General features: G+C 36.4%; 1 protein-coding gene across 1 annotated transcript; it reads left to right on the top strand.

Moving 5' to 3' along the window:
• The first annotated feature begins 12757 nt into the window (after positions 1–12757).
• Positions 12758–14107, top strand: LOC741161 (olfactory receptor 2M3). The gene has a single exon (XM_001143601.5). It carries the CDS (start codon positions 12995–12997, stop codon positions 13931–13933), a length of 939 nt encoding a protein of 312 aa, XP_001143601.1. The 5' UTR covers positions 12758–12994; the 3' UTR covers positions 13934–14107.
• The last annotated feature ends 261 nt before the right edge of the window (positions 14108–14368 follow it).

Here is a 14368-nt window from a genome sequence, read left to right as displayed (position 1 = left end):
CCCAAACACAGAAATTCCAAAAGACAGAATGTCTCTTTTCCTCCAAATGACTGCAACACCTCTCCAGCAAGGGCAAAGAACTGGATGGAGAATGAGATGGATGAATTGACAAAACTAGGCTTCAGAAGATGGGTAAATAACAAACTGCACTGAGCTAAAGGAGCATGTTCTAACCCAATGCAAAGAAGCTAAGAACTGGATAAAAGTTTACAGGAGCTGCTAACTAGAATAACCAGTTTAGAGAGGAACATAAACACCTGACATAGCTTAAAAACATAGCATAACAACTTCATGAAGCATACGCAAGTATCAATAGCTAAATTTATCAAGTGAAAAAAGGATACGAGGGTCTAAAGACCATCTTGCTGAAATAAGGCATGCAGACAAAATTAAAGAAAAAGAAGAATAAAAAGGAATGAACAAAACCTCTGAGAAATATGGGACTATGTAAAAAGATGGAATCTACAATTGATTGGAGTACCTGAACCACATAAGGAGAATGGAACCAAGTTGGAAAACACACTTCAGGATATTATCCAGGAGAGCTTCCCCAACCTAGCAAAACAGGCCAACATTCAAATTCAGGAAATACAGAGAACACCAATAAGATACTCCATGAGAAGATCAACCCCAAGGCACATAATCATCAGGTTCTCCAAGGTCAAAATGAGGGAAAAAGTGTTAAGGGCAGCCAGAGAGAAAGGTCAGGTCACCTACAAAGGGAGATCCAGCAGACTATTAGCAGATACCTCAGCAGAAACCCTACAAGCCAGAAAAGAGTAAGTTCAACATTCAAGATTCTCAAAGAAAATCATTTTCAATCCAGAATTTTATATCCAGCCAAATTCAGCTTCATAAGTGAAGGAGAAATGAAATGCTTTCCAGACAAGCAACTGTTAAGGTGATTTCATCACCACCAGGCCTGCCTCACAAGGGGTCCCCAGTGAAGCATTAAATAGGGAAAGAAAAAACGGGTACCAGCCATTGCAAAAACAGACCCAAATGTGAAGACCAATGACACTATGAAGAAACTGCATCAACTAATGCAGTTGGTGCAATATAACCAGCTAGCATCATGATGACAGGATCAAATTCACACATAACAATATTAACCTGAAATGGAAATGGGCTAGATGCTCCTATTAAAAGACACAGACTGGCAAATTGGATAAAGAGTCAAGACCCATTGGTGTGCTGTATTCAGGAGATCCATCTCACGTGCAAAGACACACATAGGCTCAAAATAAAGGGGTGGAGGAAAATTTACCAAGCAAATGGAAAGCAACAACAACAACAACAAAAAGCAAGGGTTGTACTCTGAGTCTCTGATAAAACAGACTTTAAACCAACAAAGATCAAAAAAGACAAACAAGGGCATTATATAATGGTAAAGGGATCAATGCAACAAGAAGAGCTAACTATCTTAAATATAGATGCAACCAATACAGGAGCACCCAGACTCATGAAATGAGTTCTTAAGAGACTTGCAGAGTGACTTAGACTCCCATACAATAACAGTGGGAGACTTTAACAACCAACTGTCAATATTAGACAGATCAACGAGACAGAAAATTAACAAGGATATCTAGGACTTGAACGTTGCTCTGGATCAAGTGGACCTAATAGACATCTACAGAACTTTCCACCCCAAATCAACAGAATATACATTCTTCTCAGCACCACGTAGCACTTATCCTAAAATTGACCACGTAATTGGAAATAAAACTCTCCTCAGCAAATGCAAAAGAACTGAAATTGTAACAAACAGTCTCTCAGACCACAATGCAATCAAATTGGTACTTAAGATAAAGAAACTCACTCAAAACCACACAACTATATAGAAATTGAGCAGCCTGCTTGTCAATGACTCCTGGGTAAATAACAAAATTAAGGCAGAAATCAAGACGTTCTTTGAATCCAATGAGAAGTAAGAGACAACTTACCAGAATCTCTGGGACACAACAAAGCAGTGGTAGGAGGGAAATTTATAGCACTAAATGCCCACAACAAAAAGCTGGAAATATCTCAAACTGACAACCAGATGTCACAATTAAAAGAACTAGAGAAGCAAGAGCAAACAAATCCAAAAGTTAGCAGAAGACAAAAAATCACTAAGATCAGAGCAAAACTGAAGAAAATAGAGTCACAAAAAACTCTTCAAAAAATCAATGAATTCAGGAGCTAACTTTTGGAAAAAAATTAACAAAATAGATAGACCGCAGGCTAGACTAATAAACAATAAAGAATCAAATACACACAATAAAAAATGATAAAGGGGATGTCACCAACGGCCCCACAGAAATACAAACTACCGTCAGAGAATACTATAAAAACCTCTATGCAAATAAATTGGAAAATCTAGAAAAAATGGATAAATTCCTGGACACATACATTCTCCCAGGACTAAACCAGGAAGAAATGAAATCCCTGAATAGACCAATAACAATTCTGAAATTGAGGTAGTAATTAATAGCCTACCATCCAAAAAAAAGTCCATGGTCAGATGGATTCACAGCCAAATTCTACCAGAGGTACAAAGAAGAGCTGGTACCCTAGCTTCTGAAACTATTGCAAAGAATTGAAAAGGAGGGACTTCTCTCTAACTCATTTTATGAGATCAGCATCATCCTGATACCAAAACCTGTCAAGGACACACACACACACAAAAAGAAAACATCAGGCCAATATCTCTGATGAACATTGATGTGAATGAAAATCCTCAATAAAATACCTGCAAACAAAATCCAACAGCACATCAAATGCCTCTACAACCCAATCAAGTCTGCTTCATCCCTGAGATGCAAGACTGGTTCAACATATGCAAACCAATAAAAGTAATCCATCACATAAACAGAACCAAAGGAAAAAAAAGTTATTTCTCAACAGATGCAGAAAAGGCCTTCGAGAAATTTCAACATCCCTTTCATGTTAAAAACTCTCAATAAACTAGGTGTTGATGAAACATATCTCAAAATAATAAAAGCTACTTACGACAAATGCATAGTCAATATGATACTGAATGGGCAAAAGCTGAAAGCATTCCCTTTGAAAACCAGCACAAGACAAGGATGTCCTCTCTCACCACTCCTATTCAGTATAGTATTGGAAGTCCTGGCCACAGCAATCAGGCAAGAAAAAAAAAAAAAGCATATTTAAACAGGAAGAGAGAAAGTCAAATTGTTTCAGTTTGTGGATGATATGATTCTATATTTAGAAAACCCCATCATCTCAGGTCCAAAATTCCCTAAGCTGATAAGCAACTTGAGCAAAGTCCCAGGATACAAAATAAATGTCCGAAAATCACAAGCATTCCTATACACTAACAATAGAGGCAATTCATGAATTAACTCTCATTCACAATGACTACACAGATAATAAAGTACCTAGGCATACAGCTAACAAGGGATGTAAAGGACCTCTTCAAGGATAACTACAAATCACTCCTCAAGGAAATAGGAGAGGACACAAACAAATGGAAAAACATTTCACCCTTGTGGATAGGAAGAATCTATATCATAAAAATGGCCATATCGAGCAAAGAAATTTATAGATTCAATGCTAATCCCATCAAACTACCATTGACATTCTTCACAGAATTAGAAAAAAACTTCTTTTAATTTCATATGGAACCAAAAAAGAGCCTGTATAGTCAAGACAATCTTAAGCAAGAAGAACAAAGCTGGAGGCATCATGCTACCTGACTTCAAACAATATTGCAAGGCTACCATAACCAAAACAGCATGGTAGTGGTGCCAAAACAGATATATAGACCAATGGAACAGAACAGTGACCTCAGAAATAGCACCACACATCTACAACCATCTAATCTTTGACAAACCTGACAAAAAAAGCAATGGGGAAATTATTCCCTTTTTAATAAATGGTGCTGGGAGAGCTGGCTAGCCATAAGCAGAAAACAGAAACTAGACCCCTTCCTTACACCTTATATAAAAATTAACTCAAGATGGATTAAAGACTTAAATGTAAAACTCAAAACCATGAAAACCCTGGAAAAAAACCTAGGCAATACCATTCAGGACATAGGTATAGGCAAAGACTTCATGACAAAAACCACCAAGAGCAATTGCAGCAAAAGCCAAAATTGACAAATGAGATCTAATTAAACTGAAGTGCTTCTGCACAGCAAAAGAAACTAGCATCAGAGTGAACAGGCAACCTATGGAATGGGAACACATTTTCACAATCTATCCATCTGACAAAGGTCTAACATCCAGAATCTACAAGGAACATAACCAAATTTACCAGAAAAAAACAACCTCATCAAAAAATGGGAAAAGTATATGAACAGACACTTCTCAAAAAAAGACATTTATGCATCCAACTAACATGTGAAAAAAAAGCTCATCATCACTTATCATTAGAGAAATCCAAATCAAAACCACAATGAGATACCATCCAACTCCAGTCAGAATGGCCATTATACTTCCTGCAGAAGTAGCTGGGAACGGAGCTGTCCCCCTCCAGTCTCCTCTCGCCTCACCACGGAGCAAATTCTGTGCAGCATAAGAGAATAAACGCATGCGGAAGAGAAGGCGTTTCAGAAACTAGTTTCCAACCGACAGATCCACCTCGTACTTCCGATGCACGGTCACGTGCATTTCTCCTCAAAGGACTTCATCTATAACATCCCCACCATTAAATAAAGACAGGCCTTGTCTACTCTAGGGCAGGGTGAGTAGGTCTGTGAACGTTTTCTGAAAGAATGTGATGAGAAAATTCGAGAAGAGCGTGAAGAAATCAAACACAAAACTGGCAGAACAGGATGAGGCATTTGTGAAGTTCACGCTTGGTGAAATAATGTGACGCTCTGGCGCTGGCTCTTACGTTTCATGACTCACACATTCTGCATTTGCCGCTGCCTTATTCCTGCTGACTTATTGCAAAGGGTCCCAATTTTGTCCTGACACAATGCCAGGATCCCTCGGTGAATACAAGTTTTTGCAAGCTTTTGACAATGGCAACCACTCTTAGGCTCTAGCAACTGGTTTTGGAAATTTCCCCGATTTCAGCACCACTTAATGTGGACCTTTGCTACCTATATTAATACAGTTTTGGCTCCTTATTTTAACATGTTTGAAAAGGATTAAAGGGGGTATTCTAAAACATGTTTAGAACATATTTCACTGGTTGCTTAAATAAAACTAGAATGACAATGCAGAGGACGTTAGTGAGATTTTAATTGTGTACTACAACCAGGACATAACCAGTAATAACTGATTGAGAAAGTAATCCCAGGACAATCTGAAGCACATAGCCACAGCACTTCTTGAGAAATAGTGAAGGAGGAAGCCATTCTGTATTCCAGGACTTCTTGGGCATTCAGAATAGGCTTATGTTTTTTTAAGAGTTTTATTTATTTTACCAGTCTTTCAAACAAATGTTTATTGCTGCACTTTTGTCCCAGTACATCATTGTTTTACCTCTTTCGAAGTACTGGAATTTAGCTGGAAGGATGAAACATTTACTTCTAAAATAAAGAAAGGAGAGTATTTAACCAAAAATGTAGGCTTCTGTTATCTCTAGAGGCAAATAATAAATAACATACATTCAGGTTATGTGCACACAGACATCTATTAATCTGTAATATTTTATTTATTATTTTGTTTTATTTTTATATGGTATATTTTATATTTGAGATGGAGTCTTGCTCTGTCGCTGAGGCTGGAGTGCAGTGGCGCAATCTCAGCTCACTGCAATCTCCACCTCTCAAGTTCAAGCGATTATCCTGCCTTAGCCTCCTGAGTAGGTGGGACAGGCCTGAGCCACCATGCCCTGCTAATTTTTGTATTTTCAGTTGAGATGGGGTTTCACCATATTGGCCAGGCTGGTCTCGAACTCCTGGCCTCAAGTGATCCACCCGCCTTGGCCTCCCAAAGTGCTGGGATTACAGGCGTGAGCCACTGTGCCCAGCCTGTAATATTTTATTTTAAGCTGGTGATGGGTACATTGGTGTTTTATTTGTTTTATACATTGTCATCCACTGAAATATTTCTAAATATACAAATAGCTATCCTTGTAATTCAGGCTATGAACAATTTAAGAAAAACAATAACATTATCTCAGTAAAAACAGGATATCATTCAATACAATTCAGTGAACATTTATTGAACAAAGCATTGGTAAAAGAAATACAATGGGATTTTGCTAATGTGCTGAATACACCTACCAAAACCTCAAACAAACACTATACGTAATGGTGAACTATATCGCTAAAGGCTTCAGGTACTCAAGAATATTGTTCTTCAACATTTTAAATATATATATTTTAATCAAATGATGCAAGGAAAATAGATAAAATTGGAAAGACATATAAAGTTGTTTCATCCATTGTATGTAATATTTTTCTTTTCACTAAGGAATACAAAAAAAATACCATTCTTGGATTCAAGGTCTATAAGCAACAATTAACAGATTTCTATATATTAACAAAAACAAATAGAAGATGTAATAGAAACAATAATCCATACACTAGAGCAACGAAATATAAAATACCTATAAACATTTCAATTTTATAATGACTTTGACAGAAAATATATACAGGCGTTTTAAGGGATAGAAAACATATTAAAGAACATACAAATAGAATTAGAATTATGTAGGGAACTTTAAGATGTTAAAAATGCCAATTCTACCCAAGCATATCTTGCTTTGATGATGGAGCAGAAGGAAGAGTGAAGAGAAGCCATGGAAGAGGAACGATATTAGCCTGGAACGCCCTGACGGCCATTCTCTAGCTCTGAGACTTCAATTTACTTCTGCCCTCAGTTTCACATGTAAAACATATGACAATATAATTAAATATATTATATAATAATATATACATGTGTCTAATAGGGGTATCTGGCATACACAATGGTTGTAAGTATTATGTTAATTTACAAACCTTTTTTTTTAAACATAGTGCCAGTTACACAGAAAGCACTTAGTGTGTTTCACCTCATCATGTGAGAGAGAGGGGGAAGTTTCAGAAAGTTCACCCTAATCTACAAGGAAGGAGGCGTAATTATCTTTGTAGTATTTTCGAGAAAAGGAAGCTAATTCGGCTTCATGTCCTAGGAGAGGAGATAGAAGGAAATACAAACTTTTAAAATTAAAGACAAGGGAATGGATTCCCCAAGGGCTGAAAATTTAAGTTTTTGTCTTTTCATTTATTTGTCAATAACCATAAAGATTCCAACTGTACGTTAGGTGCTTTTTTTTCTTATTATGGAAACATAAAACCTGTAAGATATTTATATATTTTTGCCTTTCCAGGAACCCACAATCTCACTGAAAATATACACTATTCAGGTAAGTACTAAGAGGTAAGTTAACCAAGCGCAAGCATGACTTTGTATAAGCTAGTGCTGAAATTTCTGCTGAACATGGTGATGATTGATCTCATTTCTTAGGTCATTTTTTGTGCTAAGAATTTTATAAACATTATTCTATTTTATCTGTAGAATATTACTTTGAGAAATGTGGTACAACCTGAGGCAGAAGGAGCGGTTACTTGCCCCAGCTTATCAGTGTGAAAGATTGGATAAAATCCATTACTTTTGTTTTTCCATGTCCTGGTATTCCAGATTTGAAAAAGAAATTGACAGTGAATAGATGTCAGAGGAGAAGAGTAGCAGATGAGAACCATAAATAATGATTTGAAAATTTTGGCCACATTCTCTTTTCTTTTAATAATTTTAGCTCATGCAGGATGAGAATTCCTAAACCAAAATCTAATACCCAAAGCACTCCAAAATCAGAACCTTTTCAGTGCTGACATGAGATGGTGACACTTTTGCTTCCTGATGGTTCAGAAACTTTCTCCCATACACAAAATTGTTTTAAAATACTGCATAAAATTACCTTCAGGCTATTTGTATAAGGTATACATAGAACATAAATTTTTTCTTTACACTTGGTTCTATTCCAAAAAAATCTCATTATTAGCTATGCAGATATTCCAAAGTGTGAAAAAAAAATCTGAAATCTGCAACACGTCTGGTCCCAAGCATTTTGGATAAGGAATCCTCAACCCGTATTAATGAATGCTTTACATTTGTCATGTGTTCTTTTAAGACATTTACACCTATTTTTAAAATATTTTATTAAACTTCAAGTATATAAAATGTTTATTTACAAAAATATGTTAGATATACATTTCGTAAAATGCTTTAGAATATTACCAGTGCTTTTGAAAAACAGTTTAACTCTCTCTGATTATATAACTTTTCAGGCCCATTTTGTAGGTAGTCATTATTCCAGTATTGCTGTGCTTCATAAATGATTTTTAGATGTGTGTTTAAATTACTCATAATAGAATTCATGAGGGCATTCCTTGTGATCTACTTTGTTCATTCAACATTCTATTTGTGAGACTCATCAATGCTACTTCTTGTAGTTATGCTTATAAATTCCATCATCAGTGCGCATGCAGGTTGCATTTTTATATTACATATAAAGTTGCTATGCTCATTTTTGCTAATATGAGAGATTTGTTGTTTTGTGTTGTTTCCTGATCATTCCTATTACAAAAGGGTAAAGTCAGTTTAGCAACCTCAGTGGATTACACAGTGGATTACACATGCTGTCTGATACATAATGCTTTACAACTTTTTTGATCAAATTCTGGCCACTCAGTGTCTCTTTTCCGTCATCTCCCTCAGTGACTTCTCAATTTCTCAACAAGATTTTCATGGTTTCTGTGTTACTATTGCTCTGGCAGGTGTACAGTATCACAGTGTCATGAAATCTCATCATGATTTTCATAATTTCTGTGTTGGCATTGCTCAGGCATGTGCACAGTATCACAGTGTCATGAAATCTGATGATGATTTTCATGATTTCTGTTACTATTGCCCTGGGTATGTGCAAATGTCACGTGTCATGAAATATGACCATGAATTTCATGACTTCTGTGTTACTATTGCTCTGGGCCTGGGCAGAGTACCACAGTGTGATGAAATCTGATGACTCTTCTTCCTGATGTGATAAGGTTCATACATAAAAATAATTTTTAATATTAAATATATGCACCATCTTTTTACAAAATAATGAAGTTTATTACAAAAGAAACATAGTAGATTAGATGAAATAAATAAAAATGGAAGCACAATATTACAATTAAGAAAAAAATACTTGGCAGGCAATGTCTAATCCAGAGTTCAAAATGTTGTACCTCATTATGTGAATACTTTTGATATGCCAGTGGGTATTCTGAAAAAAATAAAATAAACAAGATGTCATAATTTCAGATCCTTTCTGAAAAAGCTGCCTTTTTTATTCCTCTTAATACAGTGCTGCAACTCAAAATATTCTGGGTTTTTTTGACAGTGAATGGTCCTGAGTAACTTGGAGTTGCAAAAAATATTTCGCCACAGGTCCATTTTTATAAGACTACATACAAATACCTCTTTGAATCCCAATTTTATCTTTACTGCATTTTCAGATTGTTTATATCCTGGATAACTTACAATGACTTTCAGAGTTGGATCTCATATTCCTAGTGCCTAAATTAAGCACAATCTGTCATATGTGTCTTACTAACTTAGAAGAAATATTTAATTTCCTCATGAGTAACACATTAGTTCTTTTTATAGAATTTTATTGAATAAATATTCACATGGATCTTAATACTAAAGGTACAGGGCAATGTAATAGTCAATATTTTCAATTTTGTGACTTCTAAATTTTTATAAATTTATGATATACCTTGCCATATTCTCTGTGACAGGACAAACTCAATGAAGACAATTTTAGCACATGGATATGAAGGAGGTGAAAAATACAACACAAATAATAGTGCATTTATATAAGTTCAGCCTAAACTAATGTAACTGAGAAAATTCAGAGGGATATGTAGATTTACACTTGTTATTCAATTTTGTTTTAATGCTTCATGATTCAGTGGAGTTTAAAACATATGTGGTGGAAATGGATAAATGATGGAGTAGAATTATTCAACATTTTATGTCAATTTGGTGACTGGGAAGGAATGATTCTCAAATGTAAAGAACACTTTGCCAACTTAAAAAGAAGCATAGGAACAAGCTAACTTGACAAGACAGCTTCCTTCTTGGAGTAATATTGCAGACCTACTTAAAGAAAAATTATGGTGGAACTTTGAGGTAATATAGTTTTGTTTGCATAAATTAGTGTATTACAAGAGTTGACAACTTCAAGGTAACTGGGAAGGCTATGGTATGATGGTCAGAATAGGTGGTTCCATAAAGTAAGTTGAGACGAGTTATTTTCTTAAGATGAATTAAGCTCATCGGCACTGAAAATTATTGAGGCAATACAAAGTCTTTCCCCCTGATTGACTTTAAAAGCCCACCTCTTCTTGAAGACAACACAAGGGAACCCTGTGGTAGGAAACCCCCAACACTGAAGATCCCAGAGATGCCCATTTCTCATTCTCAAGACATTGACTGGACCTAGATCTGAGCTACCAATAATCAGCTTTATCCAACTTCTTGGTAACCATTTGTTTTAACACCAGAAAGGGAGGAGGTTGAGGCCTGTTTCTCTCTTTATACTGATTGACAAAAATGATTTGTTTTTCTTTTAGAGATTGCTATCCTATCTCATGAGTGTCACTTAAGGAGATTCCTTCTGCATCTTCCCAGCCCTTAAGAGGCATTTCTTAGTATTCCCAGGTCAAAGTTGTCCTTGGGTTAAAATTTAACATTACTTTTGAGTATTTTTTTCTTACACACAATATTATTCAAAATTTATGTAAATAAATAAAACTCAAAAAGATACACTTTACTATCTCCCTATTTAAAAAATTTTATCTCAACCCATGAGGCCAAATTCCAGATTCCATCTCCTCTGTAGATTTCTTCCAACTCCCTTGCTCTTCCTAGATTTTTCAGCTTTCATTGTTGTTGTTGTTTTCAGTCTCTTCATAAAAATGTGATGCATGAATAAATGAGGAAAAGTACATTTCTGTCTAATAAGTCTACTCACCAGGCTTCTTTTTCTGTTTAGAACATAATTTTTTACTGCCTGGGATAATCTCCCTTCACATATTGGCTTTGCTCATAAATGTATAATTATCTCCTACAATAAAATCTAAATGCCACAACATATGAGAAACATAATTCTAAATTTTAAAACCCTGTGTTTTCTCAAAATCTTATACACATTTCTATTTTTTTCTGTGTATGTTCTATTTATGCATTTCAGTTTGTGGAATTCCTATTTGGATAACCCTTTCCTGTGAGCTGCTCTCTTTCTCACTTCCTCAGTGTCTTTGCCAAATGCCATTATAAGTGTGAGGTTTCCCTTGACTACTCTATTCAAAGTTGAACATACTCATGCAATTCTAACACCCTTCTTTAACTAAGTTTTCTCCAAAGCATTTATCCTCTTTTTTATTATTTTTATTGTTATTATACTTTAAGTTTTAGGGTACATGTGCACAATGTGCAGGTTAGTTACATATGTATACATGTGCCATGCTGGTGCGCTGCACCCACTAACTCGTCATCTAACATTAGGTATATCTCCTAATGCTATCCCTCCCCCCTCCCCCCACAACAGTCCCCAGAGTGTGATGTTCCCCTTCCTGTGTCCATGTGTTCTCATTATTCAATTCCCATCTATGAGTGAGAACATGCGGTGTTTGGTTTTTTGTCCTTGCGATAGTTTACTGAGAATGATGATTTCCAATTTCATCCATGTCCCTACAAAGGACATGAACTCATCATTTTTTATGGCTGCATAGAATGATGAGGCTGCATTTATCCTCTTATAACATAAATTGTTTTATATGTCATCATCTGATCACACTCACTGTGACCTGTATGCACAGGGACTTTGTTCTGATCACTGTGGTAGCCACAGTGGTCAACACGTAGCCAGGCTTCATAAGTGTGGTTGGAAAGAGTGGATTTCATGCTTTTCTCAATTTCTGTTTTTGTATGTACTCATTCTCTAGAGGAGATATTGGATGTATTAGTTTCCTAGGAATGCCAATACAGTATCACAAACTGGTTACCTAAAACAACAGAATTTTATTCTCTCACAGTTTTGGAGGCTAGAAATCTGAAATCAAGATGTCACCAGGGTTGGTTACTTCTGAGGGCTCTAAGCAGATGAATCTGTCCCATTCCTCTCTCCTAGGTTCTTGTCATAACTAACAGTTGTTGACATTTCTTGGTTTGCAGATGCATCACTCTAATCCCTGCCTCCCCTATCACACGGTAATCCCCAGTGTCTCAGTCTTCACATGGCCATCCTTTTATCAGAACATGAGTCATAACTGATTAGAGAAACCCACTCTAATCCAATATGATCTCACCTTAACTAGTTACACTCTTTATGTATTTCCAAACAAGCTCACATGCTGAGTATCTTTTTGGGAAGAAATACAACTCAATCCGTAACACTGGGCTATGGAAAAAATGGCCTAGGTTTTAGATTTGTATAATTGAAAATCTTTTCAGTGTATCCAATTACTGTATAGAAAACTTACTACAAAGTGTACATCAAACACTCTAAAGTAATAGACAAACAGATTTTGTTAACACTTCTAGTAAAAATGTCTACTATTATGTGAGCAAAGGCACACATTTATTCTCCATTTCTAGTACTGTGATGTCACATGCTGACTGAAGCTGAATTTCTCTATCAATGTGTCTGTAAAAGACTTCTAATTTTATAGGAACTATCTGTTTCCCTTGGAGACTTTAAAAAAAAAAACTCCATCGATTATTTATTAGATACTATAATTCTAATTTTTCAATGGAGAAAAGGGATGCTCAGAAGAAAACCTTAGGACAAGCTCTATAATTTCGTGAGACAGTGTTGAAAGAACATATTTCGTTCAGATTCTATATTTCTTGACCTTTTAGTTTCCTACTTCTATTCATGCTGTATTGATCACCCAACTACAGAAGTTACCACAATCACATGATTTATAAGGCACTGAGTAAAGTTTTACCAAATTAATAAGCTGGTTTTGTGGTACTAGGTAAAAAGCATACACATCATGGCAAGGGAGAATTCGACCTTCAACTCCGACTTCCTCCTCCTGGGAATCTTCAATCACAGCCCCACCCACACCTTCCTCTTCTTTCTGGTCCTGGGCATCTTTTCAGTGGCCTTCATGGGAAACTCTGTCATGGTTCTCCTCATCTACCTGGACACCCAGCTCCACACCCCCATGTACCTCCTCCTCAGCCAACTGTCCCTCATGGACCTCATGCTCATCTGCACCACCGTACCCAAGATGGCCTTCAACTACTTGTCTGGCAGCAAGTCCATCTCTATGGCTGGTTGTGCCACACAAATTTTCTTCTATACATCATTGCTTGGCTCTGAATGCTTTCTTTTGGCTGTTATGGCTTATGACCGCTACACTGCCATTTGCCACCCTCTAAGATACACCAATCTCATGAGCCCTAAAATTTGTGGACTTACGACTGCCTTTTCCTGGATCCTGGGCTCTACGGATGGAATTATTGATGTTGTAGCGACATTTTCCTTCTCCTACTGTGGGTCTCGGGAAATAGCCCACTTCTTCTGTGACTTCCCCTCCCTACTAATCCTCTCATGCAGTGACACATCAATATTTGAAAAGGTTCTTTTCATCTGCTGTATAGTAATGATTGTTTTCCCTGTTGCAATCATCATCGCTTCCTATGCTCGAGTTATTCTGGCTGTCATTCACATGGGATCTGGAGAGGGTCGTCGCAAAGCTTTTACTACTTGTTCCTCTCACCTCTTGGTGGTGGGAATGTACTATGGAGCAGCTTTGTTCATGTACATACGGCCCACATCTGATCACTCCCCAACACAGGACAAGATGGTGTCTGTATTCTACACCATCCTCACTCCCATGCTGAATCCCCTCATCTATAGCCTCCGCAACAAGGAGGTGACTAGAGCATTCATGAAGATCTTAGGAAAGGGCAAGTCTGGAGAGTGAGTTACCTGATAAACTTCATGTTTTGCTGTGTGCTAAATCCTTTTTTTAAATGGTCCTCTTTTTCCATTAAGCCTTGAAAATGGGATTCATTGTGTACATAAATCTGTAATGACATATTTATGGGCACCTATATAATTTATTTCAGATAAACGATTATAACTATTTATTATTTTATATTCAGTTCTGCTATGACCACAATGTAAGTCATTTCCAATAAGAATATTAAAGTTTTAAAAATTATTTTTAATTTCAATAGGTTTTTGGAGAACAGGTAGTGTTTGGTTTTATGAATAAGTTCTTTAGTGATGATTTCTGAGATTTTGGTGCACCCATCACCCAAGCAGTGTTCACTGTACCCAATGCGTAGTCTTTTATCCCTTGTCATTCCCCGTATTTCCCTCATGTCCCCAAAGTCCAGTGTATCATTCTTATGAC

This window comes from Pan troglodytes, chromosome 1 (genome assembly GCF_028858775.2).
Source record: "Pan troglodytes isolate AG18354 chromosome 1, NHGRI_mPanTro3-v2.0_pri, whole genome shotgun sequence".
NCBI lineage: Eukaryota > Metazoa > Chordata > Mammalia > Primates > Hominidae > Pan > Pan troglodytes.
The sequence above is the reverse complement of the archived record's forward strand: the minus strand, read 5'-3'. Positions and strand labels throughout refer to the sequence as shown.